Source organism: Lepisma saccharinum, chromosome 5, assembly GCF_977018435.1.
Source record: "Lepisma saccharinum chromosome 5, izLepSacc3.1, whole genome shotgun sequence".
Taxonomy (NCBI): Eukaryota; Metazoa; Arthropoda; class Insecta; order Zygentoma; family Lepismatidae; genus Lepisma; species Lepisma saccharinum.
In genome coordinates, this window is record NC_139233.1 from 7504477 (window position 1) to 7525651 (window position 21175).

The following is a 21175-nucleotide window of genomic DNA, read 5'->3' on the forward strand; positions in this document are numbered from 1 at the left end:
ATTTTGTTCTGAGAACAGCCTTGGATTTGAGGCTAATACCATGGAAAAATAGGCCAGCATCTAAGGGTTAATATACAAAAATGATAATTTCATACAATTTAACAGTTTACACTCAACATGAGGCTTTAATAAATTGTTACACATGTAAGAAAGAAATAAGCTTGCACAAAAAATAAAACAAAGGTAATTTTTTCACAATAAATTCAACCAGTTTCTTATAGAGATAGAATTTTATTGCATTCGTGGAACTTTTACATCTCATCACTCTTTGTATTAGAGTTGAGAAGCCATCAAACCAGTTGACAAAAATTAGCCATGACAACAAACCCTTGCTTATCCTTTCAATCCCCAAGGCTTATGCAGATTCCATTGTTAAAACAAAACATTTGTACATTATAAACAATACATTTTCTCCCTCCTCCACTGAAAATTTAATGAAAAAACAAAATCTCTCTCTCTCGTGACATGGGAGTTACTTCTGTACAATGAATTAAGTGTATGTAATTTTTATGCACTATAAAAATATAGAAACTATGTTATTCAGAATGTAATGAAGCAGCAACAGAGCTAAAACGAAAGACTATTATTTCGTTGTAGAGATGCTCGATAAATTAAATTTCAGGTTAAATTAACTCTTTATTGCATTAGAATTAGTCGTCTTAAATATCAAATAATATCTACTTAGAACGTTCACACTTGATTTAAGGAAACATTTTTGGTGGGACTAAAATCTAATAACCAAAACTATCAATAGTTCAGAAAGTATGTTAATGATACATTCTTGTGTGTATATATTCATAACAATAAATATCTAATATACCACTCAAGATTCTAAATTTGGTTCCAAACTTTGATTAGAACATGCAATTGTTTTAGGAAATACTTGGTATCTTTAAATTGCAGCCTTGGGAATCAAATGAATACAAAATGGAAAATATACCTGTCAACTGTGATAGCTTTTTATATATATTTATATGTATATATATATATATTTATTTATTTATTATCCTCTTTTTGTTTCTTTTGCAATATTTTTTTTCTAATTGCTAGCAGTGTCCCTAATAACAATGGAGTTCCATATTCCCCAACCCAAGATAGACCTAGTATTGATTAGAACGTTAACGTTTAAAAACACATTTACAATAAGAACAGGATCATTTTTGTTAATCATCTGCATATTTTACAGACATATAATCCTGCCAAAGGGATCCAATGACATTGAATCCACTGAACAGTCACCAGGTGTCACTGTTGTAAGCTACATGGGAAGGGAGATTTCCTTATTTTCCAAGTACTTTGCTGCATATTCACTAAAGCAAACCAAACACGCATTTTTCTAAGCACCATTTTCATTAAAAATAATAAAATTTCCTTCTCGCACTTCTCCAACAAGAATTGCAAAGGTAATGCACCTAGTAATTTTGTAATGCTAAATCTGATTGCATTTTCAATTTAAGCATGATATTACAATTTACAATACTTATCATAATATCACTTTTATATAATTTGAAAATCCAATTACTTTTGTTTGATCTTTCATAAGGGTAATGCAAAAGGTACTTAAGTTCATTAATTTGCTCTAAAAATAAAAATAAAAACATGCATTCCAGCATGTTCAGTAAACTTGACAATAACTGTACATAGCTTCAAGCTAAACAGTGACACCTGGGTCTACCAACTGACTTAGTTCTGTTGCTTATATTTTTATACTTTTTTTTTGTTCAAAGAAGGCAGTTTGGTTTGTTTCTAACTCACAGCTGGTACGACTATGATCGAACTTTTCCGGAGAGTTCCTTTCACAGACTGCAACCATGTTTTTTTTTGTTTTTTTTTTTACCATCAACTAGTGCATTCTTCAGATGTTTCTTTTGTTATCTTCGAGGTGTAGAGCCTAGTCTCCATTGTTCTCATCAGCCACTTGCCCCGGATTCCTGTGGAAAACTCCAGTGTGCGCGAACACAATACACAGACGTACCAACCATACTGAAGGAAATGAGAAATTAATGCGTGAGAAATCATTTTGATTTCAACTACAATATCTATTTTGCTTCCTGGTGACAACTATTTAAAATTGAGCACCTGAACGATGGTGATTCAGTTTCAGTTTTTTTTTTTTTTTTTTCACAAATACACAAAATGGAAAAATTAACACCAATCCGTCCGTTAGAGAAAGATACCCTATTCTCTAAGGGTTATATACAGGGGGCGTAGAGAGGTGCTATGTCCCTTGTTTTAAGTTTTTTTAAATTTTTTTTATTATTTTTGGTTTGGATGTGATGACATTTAAAAGTCCTGGCAGTGAATGTGATTAGAATTAGTCGCACTGATTACAACAGAATAAAGTTTTTGTGTTGTTCAACAATGATGTTCAACTGTTTCTTTGCACTGCATGATGGGATTGATATTTTGTGCCACATTTACTACTTTCCACTGCATAATATATTTTCACACACCAGGTAGTTTTTTTTTTCCCTTTGTTCAGTCTTGTTTTGAAGAATTTGTTCGGAGTAAACAAACAAATTCCATAACAACTCGACACAAAACTACTTGGAGAACAGTTTTTCATAATGGTGTACGGGATAGTAACAAGCAAAGGGGGATATAGAAGGTTCTCAGCTATATACTCTGACATGAGAAGGACTGCTTATGCCAAGAACAGATAGGTAAAACTTCTTGCTGACACGCAAATAGTAAGATCCTTCCTCTGTTTAACTTCTTCCTTCGTAAATTAAAAGACTCACCTGTGACAAAGCACCTTTCATTATTTGATTCATAGAGATAATGAGCAATTCACAGATATTTTGAAAAAAGTGTAATACACAGATATTTTCCAAGTTGCAGGAGCACTTAATTTTTATTTTTAGAATCTTTTCTTAGGAAAAAAAAAATCGCCTCGCTCCGCTCACATCCGTTTATATAATTAAGGCATTTTGGAACTTTTTTTTTTTTTAAACATAACATTGTTACTCTTTCTTTTAAATGTATATAACACTTTTCTTGAAGGACAAAGATATGCTCCAGTGCTATAAGACAGGAATTGTGATTTGTGTATATTTAGATTATGTGTTTTTTTTCTAATGTTCTTCTTTCTTAGTTCACAAATTATAGTAATCCATGGTAATTTCCTTCAAGAGAGACTCTCTTCCAAATTTCTCCACTTTTTCGTGAATCCTGCTTCATGACATTGTTAATTTTCTCTCATGCAGCAGACTCCTTATAGCTGTTGGAACAGAGACGTATAGTTTTTTTTTGTTTTCCTCACAACACTCAGCTTGCGTTCACCAAGTCATAAGTATCCCCAAGTTTATACAATTATACTCCTTTTTCTTCAAATGGCTGGCTTTGTGTGAACATTCACGACAAACTGCAAGAATCATGCTGTGACCTGAAACAGTGTTTATAAACAGGGATTGTCTTCAATTACTAAACTCTATAAGATTTGATAACAACAATTGAGTACAGGGGTGTGCATAATCGTTGGTTTGTGCTGAGCTTTGCTCAACATTGAACCACAGCGCCCCCTTCCTCGGTGGGGGTCCTCCTGTAAAGTTCTTTTTTCATAAAAGAAGAACAAAAACTTCATTTACTTTGCAAAGTTCTTCTTCCCATTTCTACACTCACCATCACTAGTATAAGTTTATAACTATTAACAAGAAAAACAAACGAACTAAAAAAAAAGAGAATTGTTATTTTTTCCGAGTATCTTCTCTTTTATCTTTACTTAGAATTCTTTACGCATAGCAGTTTTTGTTTAAATTTTCTTGTTCCATAATGCATGACTTTGTCACTTTAAAAGCACATACACATTCAATCACACAGTGCACAGTCAGGCGAGGTCAGTTACGCCTACAGTTTAATCTGTTTCTTCTTTTGCTTTCTATGTCCCAAAACAAAAGAGCGTTGACATAATCCACGAATTTGGCCATCTCTCTCCCTCTCTCTTACTTTCTCTCTCTCTCAATCTGATGTGTGGCAGGGCCGCCTCAAGCTCTGACGGAGGAACAATACACAAGCCTTGCCGCGCTCAGAGATAAGGTCGTAAAGTTGCCCTTCGACCCCCAGAGTGAAGAATGGAGTTGAGAAATTGGCGATGTTAAGAATTTCCCATTGTCAAACAGCGCTGTTCGGAAAGCGTGGTGGGGGGAGCGGGGGTGGAGGCCTGACCGGCGGACTGAGCTCTCGCGAAGAGTGCTCGGAGCCAGCTGAAACGAAAGAAATTACGTCAAGAAGACGCCACGAGATTCTCAAGCAAATTTACACATCCAATTTTCCTCTACATAAAATTTTAACACTTATTAACCAAGAAATAAATAATTGACATGTGTCCTTTAGCTGAATATTCATTTCTAAGTACACAAAATAATTCACCAAGTTCATTAAATACTGCGAACAACGAATATATGAATTAGATTGGATTAGTCGCATATATATATATTTTTTTGCCTTTTCCTGCATGTAAAAAAAATATCAATAAAGGCATTGTTTTGTTTAAGAACATGGATATCTTAATCAATATGTTGCATTATTCAGTCAAATATCTAGAAGGCATTCTGATGTGCATGCAGTTATGAAGTTTATGTTGAAACAAAACCTGCAATTGCAATAAACCACGTGGATACATCATAGAATGTGGCATACAATGCATAGAAGCAGATATGCATATGAAAGCAGTGTGTGATAGCATTATATTTTTATTCCCGGAAGCTAGAATGTGAAAAAAAAGTGTGATACTATGTACTGTAGTTACACCATGGCTAAGTTATAATTATTTTCTCACTCATCTAAGTTTTCAAAAATATAATATTGCTTCAGTCTGTTGATACTGAACATATTTTTACTATAAAATTATAGTTAAGCTTGCACTAGTGGATATCTGATAATCCAGTAGTTTTTGATTTTGAATTCTTCTTTCAGGGAATAGATGTTTGTCAACAAACCTCCACTTCATTAACATTTGTTTGTATTCATTTTTAATGTGACTCTTCTGCCTCTTTAGGCTAACTGTGATGATGAGGATGAACGATGATTAGACAAAAGTGATGAAGGACACCTACATGTCCAGACCAGGATTTAAACCTTAGTCAACCACTCAATATATTCAAGTTGAAGCAAATGGGGGAAAACATTGGCCTTTACCATTCATAATAATAATAATAACTTCTATTTTTCACTATGACGGAACTTTTCGAAGATGTCATACTTGAACAATTTATTCTTCATGTTTGGGAATTAAAATACACACTTCATAATTAGACATAAGCGAGTTACTTTTTCCATGAAACTTACTTGTAGAGGTTCTATTAATTTGAATCATTTACTTCTCCCAAATTTGAAGTTTCACACAAGCTTTATACTATTCAAGTTTTTACATTCCCAATAACATTTAAAACTTTCACAAGAATATCATTGACTTTCATTCATTCTCAAATTTAAACCATTAATTTTTCTTAGCTTCTTGTTCATTGAAGTTGAAATCCCTGTCAGTTTCAAGTACATGCTACTGAATTGGGACAAAGAAAATAACTACAAATGTATGTCAAAAATAAAAAATATACATATAAAAGCTCCCCTTATGGTATTTATATATGCCTCTAGAAATTAAAGAGAACAAGTTATATGGCTATTGCAAAAAAGATTACTTCACAGTGAAGTTATCTAGATGTTTACATTGCATCAAGTTTCTACTCTACTTATACAAATCCTTGGCCAGAATTTTAGGCCAAGTATTCAAGTACGGGATGCACTTAGAAGCTAACTGTCTACAAAATCAGTACTCCTGAAAAGGCAACAGAATTACCCTCTTAACATTCATCATAAGCAGAGTACATCGATAGAATTTCTCTAAATTCCTGCTGAGAGACTACAACTCAATGCCAAAATGACTGGGACCTCCCAAGACGGCTACACGTTGTATAGGAGGATCCGCGGTCCAAACTTCCACATTTTGAAGGGAATCGTCCTGTAACTGGAAATATATAGAATTCAATTGAAAGTACCTAGGATAGTCAAAACAGAGCCTATGTACTGCTTTTCAATTATTTTTTCTCGCTACGTTCCTACCATATCAGCGGTTAGAAGTGCAGATAAGTTGCAAACCAACGTGCTACGTTGAGTAGATCAGACTGACTCCATGATGTGTGATTGTATGTGAAAATTAAGGAAGGACATTTTATTTTGAATTATTCGAATGCAGACATATTTGAATTCTCGATCCAATATTCGATCCAATATGCAAATGTTGAATCTGAATTTAATATGGAAAACTCTCTGATCCTAGATCTGATTTTTACCTTGGATTCTGCATCTGAAACTGAACTTTGGAAATTGGATTCAATATCTGAACATCAAATCTTGAAATTTGTTATCTGAATCCTGGTTGTGGTATCTGAATACTTCAAAATCAAGATCTGTCCATTCTCATGTAGAGAATCATTGCGTGTACTTTTGATACTAAGCTTGTTTTTATCTTTTTAGTGGTTGTTTTAAAAGTTAATATTTGCAGAATATTTAAGTATTTCGAATAACACCCTCCCCTACATCTTCCTATTTATATATGTATAATACGAGTATTATTGAATATTTCAATAGGAATGTCTGTGGCAAATCATAAAAAGGAACATCAAACAATATCAACCATTTAACAGCTTACGTACATTTTGGATCTTGATGTTGCATTTACAGTAGTATGCAGTAGTGAATGGTCACATGATTAGACTCACCTAGTTTATTATCAGATAATCAATAACAACAATATTCAATTGATTGAGTGAAGAGTAATAAAATCTGTACACAAAATATTATCAATTCTCAGCCAAATGTTATTTACATCATTAAAACAAGGGGAAAGAATATTTTCAGAAGTCTTTGGTTAACCACATTAAGCAGTCTTCCTACACTGTAAGTAGTCTTCCTACGTGGTGCATAGTTACACCAATCACACTCTTCCAAATAACTCTGACATGGTGTAACAGAAGATTCCTTTCGGTGTTAATGCAGAAATGAGATTGTTCAGCACAATCTGTGGTGACTTGCCACACCATCGGCTGTCATACACCACCAAGTACCATATTTGCAGACATGCAAGACACTTTTTTCTTTAAAAGTAGGTCTGAAAAACAGGGTGTGTCTTATAGCTGATACTCAGTTTTTGATTACATTCATTTCTGGAAATTTTCTGTTTTGAGTTAGCAGATTTCCTTGCGGTGTGTGACGAAGAAGATTAAAATGTATTCTTTCCTAGTTAAGATTAGGTAAATTATTTGTTGAAAGTGCCCCTACATATTGCTCTATATTTGAAATATTGTAAATTAATTATAAATTCAGTGATAAAGCTTTTTCCTCAAAAATGTGTACGAAAAATGGGGTGCATTTTACATGCCAGCAAATATGGTAATTTACCTGAATAGGTTTTGTGTTTACCAATTATAGTGGTTACTAAGTTACCATTATGTTTGGTGTGGGCTCACATATTTTTTCGTGCGGGGAAGACTAAATGAGTTGGTAATAATTTAGTTGACTTTAACATTACTACATAGTAGTGCACCCCTGTTGAGTCAAGCTTTAGCCTTTTAACAGTAAAGTATTCACATTTCTCATCTATATCAACCAAATTCTTTATGAGATTCCCTGAAAATATTGCTCGTAGGAACTTAAATTCACTATAACATTCCCTCACTTGTGTCGATATTAATTGTAAGAATATCCAGTTTCTGTGTGATCCACTATTCTGCCATTTGCATCATACCTACAGATATTAAAATTATGTGTTGATATTATTAAATAGGAGTCATTCTGACGTTTAACGAAATACATATCTGTGCATTCTTGCAGAACATTCCTTTGAAGTGCAAAGTTAAGTAACAACAAACCAAATGTGAAGTGCCAAGAGAAAATACCTTGTGATCTGTACAGTATTGTGCACTAAATAGTGTTTATGGAATGGATATAGCTACCTGATGCAAACAAATTTACTTTTTTGTTTTTGCAAAACACACCTACCTGGATTATCAAATATAAATAATAAATTCACTTTTTTAATTAAAGAATAAATTAAATGTACAAATGCAAACTGTATCAGCACCTACTAATGTACAATGGTAACTTTATACAATTTGTGTACACACTATTATTCAATTATATTAATTACATTGTATTTCCTTTGGTGCTCAGAATTTATTTACAGATAATGCTGAAGTATAGATATTTGTTGAAATAACTTTGGTAACAGTTCGGTATATCGGAAACACATTTCTTCATTTTTACAGAAGAAACTACGTACTTACGGAAATGAGTTTCTGCAAGCTTTCCAACGTTCGTCGAGGTATTTTCTTTCATCGTGGAATATATTTGACCGGGAAATCATGTATTTTTCAAGAGAAATATCTCACCGATGCACAATTGCCATTGCTTTTGCTACATGAACTGCATGCTGCATACGTTTGATGGCGTAAGCCCCTGTCAGTGTTTCCAACCCCCTTTTTTTTCACTATGCTTGCCTAACCGAACCAAACCTAACCTAACCTTATCGGAAATGGTTCATGGGGCTATCCGTGAATGGTTCGTGGGGCTATCCGTCAGCTACCCGTGCATAATGTACAATTTCCACCGGTGGCGAACACGATAGTAGGTATTTTTCGGTGAAGAGTGTTGGAAACACTGCATACCCACAATGTGAGTCAAGATGTGGCCGCCATATTGTGTGTTAAGGAAGCGACGAAAGGAATAAAATTGTGTTTGTTTTCGTGTAAAAAGCATAATTGCACCTTGAAATATGTTCCGCAATACACAATTGGTAAGTATGAACCATGCGAAACACAAAATATCCAATTTTAATGTGTTTCCGATATACTGAACTGGTACCATAACTTTTGTCTCCATACAATATTGCAGTTTTCATGAAGCTGAACATATTTGTTTTTACAAAATAGAAAAAAAATATATTAAAGGTAGAGCAGCTTAATTGTTACATAACCTGTATACAAGTGCACAATTCTGCCATTTTATTATTTTTATGAATTAATTAATTTGTCCTGGTTAATTTGAAAATTCGTCATTTCTTTCTCATTGACAGCACTCACGGCAGTCACTGGTATTGATTAACATCCAGAACCAATGAAGAATGGCATGGAATATTTGCCACTAAGTGTCAGGTTTAGAGGTGCAATGAGGACCCCGCAGACCCTGTGCTACAGGGAAGCAGAGCTGAAGATAAGAGATTCCCAAGAAAGTTGGTTTCATAGAACAGTCATTAAGGAACCTTTTTTCTAACAATTTTTCAAAATTTCTCAAATGATGGAGTTCAAAAGTATGAAAGTTTTTGTAAAATAAAGAGCAACATATTCAAGATACCTAATTCCCCCACTAAGAAACTTAATGGAAATTGTATGTAATAAGGGAATCATTGATTAATCAAGGAATTCTTATTTTATCATCAAGTTTCAAATGTTTTTGACCAATAAAATTACAAAATTTAAAAAAATAATGTGTACATAATTTTACAAGATGATATAAGAGTCATTCCATATGAAATCAACGTAGCCCACAACCTGACCAACTCCGATTTTCATGAAATTTAGGGAGTTGAATCTATGCATGGAACTTAGTAACTATGAAAATTTTGAGTTTCGTTTGTCTTGTAATTGTTAAATTATTCAAGGTCAAAGTTCGCATAAATTGCCCTTTTTGAGCCCGCTTAGCTGTACTAAATGTGCTGTAACTCTGCCCCTATTTCGCCTAGGAAGCTCAAATAAAGCTTATTATACAGGGAATTGAACAAGCTTTCCAGTGATATATAACAAGCCTACCTTTGGATAAAAATATAATTTTGTCCAATGACCTTAACCTTTGACCTTGAATATCTCAAAACATGTCATCACCAAGAATCGTGAAAAATAATATACAGAGCATTCCCTGACGTTCACTACTAGACTCGGCGGCAAGTGGCCCGGCGTCAGCGATTATCTTTCCCGGTGAACGGGGTCCACGACAGTCGCACGCTACAGTCTGTTTTTTTCACTCTTTTTCCCTTTCTGTTGACGTTGCAGAGTGACGCCAGTATAATCCTCCCTCGGAAGTTGTGTTGTGTTGTATCCGTGTGTTGAAGATTGTGGCTTAATATGGCACCACAAAAGTTTACATTACAACAAAGGATTTATCTTGTCGAGTGTTACATTGGAAAGAGGAATTGTGGAGAAGTGCGACGACGTTTTGCAACGAAATTTCCTGGTGTTCCCTTTCCACATAGGACCACTATATTAAACCTCGTAAAAAAGTTTAGAGTAACAGGCTCAGTTTTGAATAAAAGTGGAAAGAAAAACCCACTGAGGAAAAACTCGATGAGATAGGATAAAGGCTGGAACAGTCTCCTCGGAAATCTATCCGCTGCCTCTCACAAGAAACGAGGGTTTCAAAAACCACAGCATTTAGAGCCACTAAAATTCTTAAATTTAAGTCCTACAGAGTGACAATAGTGCATGAATTACAACCCCCGATTTGTCAGTCTGCGATTTTTATTTATGGGGAAATCTAAAAAATAAAGTATACAAAGACAATCCGTACACCATCCGTGAGTTAAAAGAGAGTATTGTACGATAAATCGGGAGAATTACAGTAGACGAACTTGCACGTGTAAATGCCAATTTCCTTCGGAGATGCCAGGAATGTGTTGCAGCAGAGGGACATAATTTTCAACACCTTCTGTAGTCAAGGTTAGTACACAATATGAAAACTGTAATTTTAATATTTGGTCTAGGAATTAATTCGTGCACCTGGACAAGAGATGGCGTAACGAGCGTATCGTCCCACAGTTCTGTGTAGCCACACATGCGTTGAAAACTCCTGTCAGCGTGCATCGTTCGTAGTATAGGGCAGTTGATTGACGCGTCAACAACAGCATTTTGTAGTCAACTGAACATGGCGCAGTTCGTGCCAGATAAAGTGTTTTTGCGGGGTGTTCTGCTTCATTACTTTAACATGCAGAAATGTGCTACCGAAAGTCATCGTATTTTGGTGGAAGTGTATGGTGACCATGCGCTAGCTGAGCGAATGTGTCAGAAGTGGTTTGCACGGTTTAGAAGTGGTGATTTCGGCCTGGAAGACCAAGAGCGACCTGGACAGCCAAAAAAATTTGAAGACGAAGAATTGAGAGCATTGCTCGATCAGGATTCGTGCCAAACGCAGGAAGAACTTGCAGAAGCATTAGGCGTTGATCAAACAACAGTTTCCAAACGCCTCAAAGCCATGGGAATGATTCAAAAGATGTCACATTGGGTTCCACATGAATTGAAAGACAGAGACGTTGAAAGACGAAAAACCATTTGCGAATTGCTGCTTCAAAGACAGAAAAGAAAGGGGTTTTTGCATCGCATTGTTACTGGCGATGAGAAGTGGATCCATTACGAGAACCCGAAACGAAAAAAGTCCTGGGTGAAGCCAGGTGAACCAGGTCCATCACAATCGAAACGAGATATTCACTGTGCAAAGGTTATGCTGTGCATATGGTGGGATATGAAAGGTGTGGTGTACTATGAGCTGCTGCAACCGGGTGAAACTATTAATGGAGAACGTTATCGACGACAATTAATTCCTTTGAAGCAAGCTCTGGCCAGGAAACGACCAGAATGGGAGAACAGACATGATAAACTTATTTTTCAACATGATAACGCTCGCCCACATGTCGCAAAACCGGTCAAAACCTATTTAGAAAATGTCGGATGGGTAGTTTTACCCCACCCGCCGTATTCACCAGATGTTGCTCCTTCGGACTTCTACTTGTTCGATTGTATGAATAACGATTTGATTGGACAGCGGTTCACTTCTTCAGAAGATATCGAAAAATGGGTCTCTGACTGGATCGCTTCAAAGGATGAGGACTTCTTTCGCCACGGAATCCGTAACTTGCCTGACAGATGGGCGAAAGTGGTGGCTCGCGATGGACAATATTTTTCTTAAGGTATTTATGTAGTTTGTGTTTGAACTACAGCTTCAATGTGTGTGTAACAACCGCACAAATTAATTCCTAGACCAAATAGCTGACTGTTGCGGACCCCGTTCACCAAGAAAGACAAGCGCTGATGCTGGGCTGCTTGCCGCCAAGTCTCGTAGCGAATGTCAGGGAATGCTCTGTATTTGGTCCCTCATGCCATACTCTAAAACATATCAAAAAATCATTCTGAGACTGCAATGGGATCAGAAGGTACAAAATAATATGTGTAACTATGTGACTGATAAAAGCATCATTACATGAAGTATGACAAGTCAAAAGTTCCTTAACAGCTCCTACAAAATGTAACGGAGTTATCCTGGTCATGAAAGAAATAGGTTATGCACAGGGAGATCCAGCATATTGTTGCCCACCATATTGAATTCAACGCAAAAATTTCAAAGGAAAGGGGGTGATGTTTTATATCAAATCAGGCTAGAATTTCACGAGTGTTTAGCATTAAAGGCAGGCTCCTAATCTTTCAGTCACAGGTCTCAGTAATAGTTTCTCTCTTCTTAATATAATTTCAAAAGTAATTGTATGTATGAAACATTTAAAGTGTTCATGTGCAATGTATGGGTTTCTAGCAGTTTATTATTTTTTTTTTAAGTCAACAACAATATCATAAAATATAAGTCAATGGAGGTAAAAGAAAAATAGAACTCTAACCCATAACCCACAAGGCAAAAAGTAAAGATTCCTTTAGGTCTACTTTATTTTCAGACAGGCTAATTGGGACTGGACCTACAGTTTAAAGAGGGATCTAACCTGTTATGAAATGCGATTTCACTGTGAATTGAATATGGGACAATTTGGTTACAATGAGACACTGTTGTGTGTTTGTTTGTAACTCTTTCTGCCACTTTCTGGCTAATCGCTAATTTGATGCCCTGAAGTAGTTGGTTATTGCACTGCGTATGTAGTAAAAGCACAGGTCATTCACCACCACCGACAAAAATAAATTTATTTACCTGAAGACGAGAGACAGGTGCTCTCTCAAAACATAGTGTTAGAACAAATATAGTTAAAAGTACTAGACAATGGATAATGTCCAATTAACATTGCATGCTAATCACAACAATGATTACATACAAATTGTTGAAGGATCACGCACAAGGAATCACCGATACCCAGGCCAGGGCTCAAACCTGGAACTCTTGGTAGCGCAACTATTGAGCTGACTAGTTATACAGGACAGCCTGTGTTCTATAATGGCTTTTATGTTTTAGATAGAATATATAAAATACCTATATGACTGTTGTGTGTAAAACCTGTTTCCCTTTCAGTGTGTGTCCTGTATTGGCGAGGAGAACTAAGGCAACCCTAGGTAGGTAGCATCACATAAACAGTGCAAGAATCAGATTTGAAAGATGTAATCGTGTTGCTGAAAGAAGTGTCGATTGAGAAGCACAGAAATCAAGCTATATTGAACAATATGTTACAGGTATAATAGATTTAATAGATGAAAAATCCGAAAATCTGTGCAAACATGAAACAGTGCAGAACACGACTAGTGCCAGAGGAAATATTTAGAAATGCCAGTCTGTAAGAGTGCATTAGAGCAGTGGTTCTCAACCTTTAAACATTAATTAACGTGTACCTTTGAAATTTAATATTAATAAATAAATTATTTATTTATTGATTGATTGTTCCTTTTATATTTTACTTCGCTTTCTTGCCACTTTGGCTAATCACTAAGATGAGGATGAGTCGTGTGATGTGATGAAAATGATGAAGGGACACTCACAAAGAACACCTATGCCCAGACCAGGATTCGAATCCAGGGCCCCTGACATCGTACCATGCTGAGCTCTGCCATGGAAGTTGGCAATATTAATAACTAAATTATGGTACAATCACAAAAAGTACGATTTCAATTATGTCTAGGGTTAGTGATAAATATAAATATTTTAATTTTCAAGAACTTAGGCATGGTAAGATATTAATATGCACATGAAATGTACTTACATATAGTGGTCACCGAAATGAATTAAGCAGGGTTGTTAAAAGTCCAGGAACCAATAAATTCTAATGGGTTCTATTAGGTTCCGCTGCAGGACAGGAATCTTTTTTCTCGCACAATTTAAATTCGGTCCAAGTTGCGTATTGTTACTTGAAAAAAGGTCCCTGGACCGTATTTAAATTATTTACATATGAAAAGGTTATAAACTGTCTAGAACTCATTACTTTCCCAGTCTGGGATTGAATTTATTTACAATTCCTGGACCAGGGTTGAGAGATTAAAAGTTGCCTCCTAAAAATGTCCGCAAGTACGTTTTACATTGGAATGTCACACTGCGGTTGTAGAAAACGTAGCGCAGGGAATAAATCAAAACGCTGTTGTTCTCTCTTGGGCCAGGTACAAAAACTCTCGTCGAAGAGTTACTGTACATAACGCAATGGACTATATGGCATGACATTGAGTTCAAACAAACCCGTCACGTGTTGCTCCAGCATCCGATCCAGGAACCGCAGCCAATAGGAGCCGTCGATGAGGTAACGTGAGGCTACTGTGTTCCCAGCAGATATTACAACAGGAAAGGGCAGTGCTGCTACAAGTAAGTGAAGGAACACGTGCGAGAGAATGGGGCTACATGGAGAGTGGTAACGTGACTGCCACGTTTGCATTTCGCCCATTTCTACCTTGTACCTTAGATTCTAGAGACAGCCAGCACCTGTATTAGTCTTTCATGCTCACAAGTGGATAATTGTTTATCGTCAGGTCCGTATTCGATCCAAGTTGTGTATTGTTTCATTTCAATATGGAACTTGGACGCTATTTAAACTGATTCAGAAAAAAAGGATCCTGGACCGTATTGAAATTGAACCTGGAATAAAGGTTCCTGGACCGAATTGAAATAAGTTACAGATAAAAAGGTTCTTTACTGTCCAGAACCCATTTACGCTTGCTGATTTTCTCTCCTGGACCGGAATTGAATTTATTTAAAATTCCTGCACCTTTAACAACCTTGAAATTATATACGTTTTGATTGCATATCAATATAAATATTTGTTAAATGAAAAATGCTGCACAAACTAAAATGACAAATTTAAGAACGTCTCATGACCTGGTATAATTGATGCCAGGGCCGGTACTGGTTGAGAAACACTGCATTAGAGGAAGGAGTAGAAATTGACCACACAACACCAGTGAGAAGTTTTGAAGATTTAGTGATATCTTGAATATAATGATGGTCCATACCTTCAGATCCTATGGTTACAAGCTTAGTGGGAAGAATACCCTGAAAGGATCAACTAGAAACATGAGATGCAAACACAGTGGTTATTTATTATTGATATTTTGAAGCAAAATATTAGTACGAGGGTGGATCAAATGAAAATGGAATAGTGGATGTATTGGGTTATCTTTATGTATGTGTGTAAAGGTGGAGCGTGAGGTAAGGAAGGAAACCCCTACTTCATAATGGACTCACCCTAGATAGTCACATGTGATCATGTGATATGCGTAGGCGGTCGGGCAGCAGTATTGTCCGAGCAGCTATCAAGGCCAAACGGCCCGGCCTGTTGTCCTCTGGAGTGGTTTTGCTGCATGACAAAGCACAGCCACATACGTCAGCTGTTACAAAGAACACGTTGGCGATGTTTGGGTGGACAGTATTGGAACACTCACCGTATAGCCCTGATCTATCGCCATGCGACTTCCATATATTTGGTATGTCGAAAAAGGCATTGACGGGTCGGCGCTTGCCTTCGGACAATGAAGTCGTGGACAATGTTCGCAACTGGTTCCGATCTCAGCCAAAGGAATTCTACGAGCAGGGTATTCACTGCTTGGTGAAACAGTCGGACAAGTGCTTGTGTAACTTTGGAGATTACGTTTGAAATAAACCTTGTTGATTTCATTCTGTGGCCTGTTCAGTTTTCATTTGATCCACCCTAATATAATGCACAAAAATTGTTGCGGGTGAAAAGTGAAAATACCATAGTATGGAATGGAAAAATCGTTAAGTTTGAATTGTTCAGATTGATCTAGTCTTAATACTTTAAAGAAAACTCAGTTTAATTTACTGTATGGATGTAATAACTAAACTCTATATTGCAACAGTCCTTTGAGGACCAAGTCGTCCCAAACAGTTTTTCTTTGGGTCAATACAGAGATTTTGGAACTCTCATCAGGGATCAAACCTGGACTGTTTGTATGAAAGTGAGTCTCATAACTAAGAGCTAAGCAGAAGCTATTTGTAAGGATATAGTAACAGGTAAATAGGTTAAAAAAGCACAACCTAACTTCATTATTACTATATTTATGCTGAAGGAATGGTCATATATGTTTGTTATCTATGTAGTTAAGTAACTATAACAAAATTAACTTGTTCACAGTGACGATGCAGAAGTTTCAATTAAATCTCAATCCTATTTCAAGCAATGACTGAAAATGGGTAAAAATATGGCCAAGGCACAATACAGAAATTTCCCAAAAGAATAGAAACATCTTTCAAACTTTCAAGAAAGAAGAGAAATAAAGAAAATTTGAAAATTGTATTGTATCAGAGTTGGTTTATGCAACTTTTTACAACAACTGACATTGGAGGTAAACCTTCATTAGATGAAAAAGACCACCACAAAGAGACATGCATGTCCTAATTGAATTTACCTTCAGGAAGAATAGAAATGTGTTCAGTTTGAATAGTACCATATTACCCAGATAGCATGTAAGTTAACTGCAAGTTAAATTGAATGTCGATTTAACTTGCAGTTAACTTACATGCTATCTGGGTATGATTTGTTTTTCCAGTGCAAGAACAAATTTAGGAAAAATGCAAAGGAAAGTAAAAGGTGATATTACAATATGCTATGAAGGCACATAGGGGCGTGAAGCAGGAATTCACACATTCTCTATCACACCCATAAAGGAGGTGAGGTGATCACCACACACTGGCTGCTCCCACGTATGCATTCACAAGACTCTGGTGAGCCCTAGAGCAATTTCATGTAGGGACATTGTTCATACAATTGCTACTCAAAATCCTCCCCAGGAATGAAACCCAGGCCTCCTGTGTAGCAGGAAGTAGTCCTCTCCATAGCATAACACTGTTGCTTGTAATCAAGGGGTCCCTGCTGTGTTTCCTAGTGGAGGCACATTACGCAATACATTGAATCACACTTTAAACTACAGGCCCAGTCCCGATTAGCTAATCTGTGCATAAAGTGGACTTCAACAAACTTTGTCAAACTTTACACAAATCATTTCCAACCATCCCCATCTTTAATCACTTCACTAAATTCTTGAATTCATTTTTTTGAAGTTTATTTGCCTGATTAATCACATTTTCACTGTTAAATTTCAAGTGTATTGACCGAGCTGTGTTTAAATGAACATTAATTTAAAAATAAATTGAACATGATTAATGTAAAAATGTATTTCAGACTCATCATAGGAAAATGGATTGAAATAATTATATTGACATATTTTGTTCAAGAAATATTTAGTCACAAGGGAAGGAGGGTTTTAAACCACAATATCCATCCTTCAGTTGCATGTATGTGCGTAAATATGACAACCACACAGATGAATGCACTTGCAGCTTTGGAAGAAAATTCTAAAATAAGAGCAATAGCATTCTTTGAAATTTCAGATTACAGAATAGTTAATAATACCTTAACATTCATTGTGATCCAATATTAATAAACTGTAGTCAGCGACCCTAACCTTACTTTAAATACAGCCACGATTTCAGTGCAAAAACTAAAACTTAAAATCACTCAAAACACATCAGTGTTTCTTTAAGAAAACCAAAACACCGATGATTTCTATCATATCTGTGAGGAAAGTAGATATATATCCTCGATTCAAATATGATACAGATTATTTCACTGTGTTTTTCATTGTTAAATTTGTAAGGTTACTGGTACTTTTTCATACGAGTAAATAATAGCATCCGATCATTCGTGTATAAAAAAAAAATCTTGTAGTGGTTTCCCTGCTTTATATGGATTCCATCATATCTCAAATTTATCTTCAGTTAAAGTACAGAACTTACCATAAGAAATAAAACTTAAGAAAACATAAAAATGCAAATTAAACTAAAACAAATCAGATAATGAAAAGGGAAATTAAAAACAAAAAAAATAATAGTGAAAAAATATATTTTCCGAAAAACTAATTCATACAATAAAATTCATACAAAATAAAATATTTTTTTCTACATTAAAATGCATTTAAAACAATCATAAACAATATGTAAAGTACAAAATAATATTTCATTGTCTCTCGTGTTTTACAATATAATTTTGACTACACTATGTGATTACTAAGCTAGTTTACAATTTTTAAAAAGTAGGTAACATTATCTAAGTTGTATTCTATTTTCTAGAGCAGGGGTTTCCAACTGGCGGCCATGGGCCGCATGCGGCCCGTGATGTCTTTTTTTGCGGCCCGCGAAGCCAGTTTGCAAAATACATTGATTTTACGTATTTTTATTAAGATACGTTCTATTTATGGATTTCCTTAAACAACTGGCGTTTCTAACAGATATCACAGGTCATCTGAATGAACTGAACTTGAATCTGCAGGGAAGAAACCAGCTGGTGTCAGATTTAATGGGAAACATAAATGGGTTTCGTAATAAACTGAAGATTTTCAACGTTACTTTGGACAGGAATAATCTGGTCCATTTTCTAAGCTGTCGGCAGCTAGCAGGAGATGAAGAAACACTGGACTTTTCTGAATTCAGTGCAAATATTAAAGAAATAGCAGCATTTAGCCATTTAGCAATTCTCTTGGCATTAACATCGAAGAATAAGAAGCTCCTCTCCAACTTGAATTGTGTGATTTGTAAGGCAATGTGTTCCTTCAAACTAGGCAAGAAAAGGTGCCAGAGTTTTTCATATCTTTCAAAGGAACGCTTTCCAAACCTACGTAGTTTTGGGCAAAGAATGACATCGATGTTCGGCAACACATGCACGTGTGAAAGTGTTTTTTCTTCAATGAAGTTCATCAGGAACCGCTACAGAAGCCGACTGGCAGATTCTTCACTGTCTCACCTTCTGAGACTTTCAAATACAGAAATTCAAGTGGACATTCCAACTTTAATAAAAGAAGCAGATCGGCCTCAATTTTTACATTGAACACTTACTATGAAGGATTCTTATTTGTATGGTGTGTTTTTCATTTCTTTCAATTCATCTATAAGTATTGGGTTTTTGTGAAATAAATTCTAATTATACAATTTTGATTTGTGATTCCATTGTTTTTATTGCCTCATGTTAGAAATGTAGGTCATAAGTACTACATTTTCAGTTCAGTACTTACAATTTTTGTAATTTTTAATCCGTGCCCCCCCCCCAAAAAAAAATGTGGCCCGCCAATCAACTGCTGGATATAATTTTGGCCCTCGGACCTTTTGAAGTTGGAAACCACTGTTCTAGAGTTTTACATATTCAAATATACCTAGGTATAAAATAATGGTCTTAAGTAGATGCTTTGTATGAAAAAGTAATCAGTTGTGTTGAATGTTGTTAATCAATACAGTGTAACCGCAATTTTACATTCCCGGATTTTAAATTTTCCCACATTATACTTTCAATCTTCATCCGAACATAGCAAAATGTTATAAAATTATTTTCCTGAATTTTAATTTTTTCAGATTGGTCCCCTGAAAAACCAAAAATCGAGGTTTCACTGTGGTAACAAGTAGTTGGAAAGGTTTCCAAATCTATATTTGTTGCATAATTTGGCAACTTTTAAAGAAAACTAAACAATAAACATTATCAGATCACTAGTTCAGATGCTATTTATTTCCGCTCTTCAAATTCATCAGTTGTCTCTCATGTATGCTAAAATTCTATATGTGCACTATAGCTGGAACATTGTAATATTACAGAAACATGACTGAGACATTATGTTTTAATTAGGGTCTAGCCGATGTATTGTAATACATGGTATTGGCCAATACCAGTGATATCAGTATCAGAAAGCATCGGTTGCAATTTATTTACAGATACCAGCCGATAGTTTTCTGCCATTTTGGCCCATCACGGTCTCCGCAAAGTGGTATTGGTTCAGTTCTAATTTTCATTTCAAAGTAGAAATGGCTTTATTAAGAAGTAAAACTATAAAAATTCAGCCAACGTGGTAGTTGAAGAACATGTAAGTTCGGCATATTTGAAGTAGTGAATTGAAAACTATAGGTATAAATGCTACTCACAGCATTGTTTCTAATTTCTAACGCATGTATTTGGCACAGGAGAGAATGCTGCCAAAATTTACACACTTATTTTAATCACACTTTTATGTTTACACAATTTTCCTCTTATCTGGGGTTTCTAACTATATTTTCACTCAAATACATTTGACTTTCATATGCATATTAATCGTTGCAGATGCATTATCAATGCTATGCCATTTGTGGAAGTATTCTTTGTGCTAACCTCATGATTTAGAATTCACGAGCAGGACTTGCACAAGAATTTCACTGATACTAAAATGAAACTAATGAAAATTAAGCTAAACTGCATATTGCACATCATAATGTCATTTTTCAATATAGAAAACCTACTTAGCTAGATTCACCTGCACCCATGTGTTTTTTTAACTTCAAATAATTATTTTCGTGTACGATGCATGCAAGAATTTTCCGAAAGTTGACAATTGTAACCATTTTTAGTTACTGAAACACAATTTCTCTCGTAATTCTCGAACATAAATACTAAGCCTACATAAGATGCAGTTTAAGTCAATACATTTCAACTTATCTAGTAAATCCCTCCAGTTATAATATGAATTATGTCCCCACATAAAATATCAAAATTTCAATTTGAGATTTTTGTCTTTAATACAAAAGGACACATCAGTTAGTATAGTTTTAGAAACTGCGAAGGAAATATTCTAAACACAGTATGAAAAATAATACACACTATGAATTAATCCTACGCTATACAAAACCCTGAAAAGTTCTACATAAATGTAACTGCACAAAAAATTTAATTAATATGGGGAAAAGTAAGAAATTAAAAAAAAAGCGAGATGTCAAATGCAGAGTATATAAAAAGCATGCAGGTGCAGCACTGTGAAAGCCGATGCTACAAAAACAGTGATACGCAAACACACGCAACAACAACACACACCAAAATTAAGACACATCATGATCATTTTTTTTTGTCACTTAAATACTGTAAACAATTTGCAGATATAAGCAATCTAGTGATTATTGTGAGTGAAATGTGACAAAAAAA

The 21175-nt window shown here is 35.4% G+C and overlaps 1 protein-coding gene across 18 annotated transcripts in view; it reads right to left on the minus strand.

Moving 5' to 3' along the window:
- Positions 1-97: 97 nt before the first annotated feature.
- Glut1 (Glucose transporter 1) overlaps positions 98-21175 on the minus strand; it is a 428124-nt gene continuing 407046 nt past the window's right edge. For 12 of the 18 annotated variants that reach the window (XR_014441680.1, XR_014441681.1, XR_014441679.1 and 9 more), the window contains 2 exons: positions 5798-5965; positions 4113-4202 (listed from right to left, as the gene is read on the minus strand). Coding sequence is in view for 6 of the 18 variants with exons in the window: in XM_083122100.1 (XP_082978226.1) it covers positions 4094-4202 (109 nt within the window). In the remaining 12 variants the exon portion in view is untranslated. Of the gene's footprint in view, positions 4203-5797; positions 5966-15182; positions 15236-21175 lie in introns of those variants that run through there. The other 6 variants (XM_083122104.1, XM_083122098.1, XM_083122100.1 and 3 more) reach the window with 4 other exon arrangements.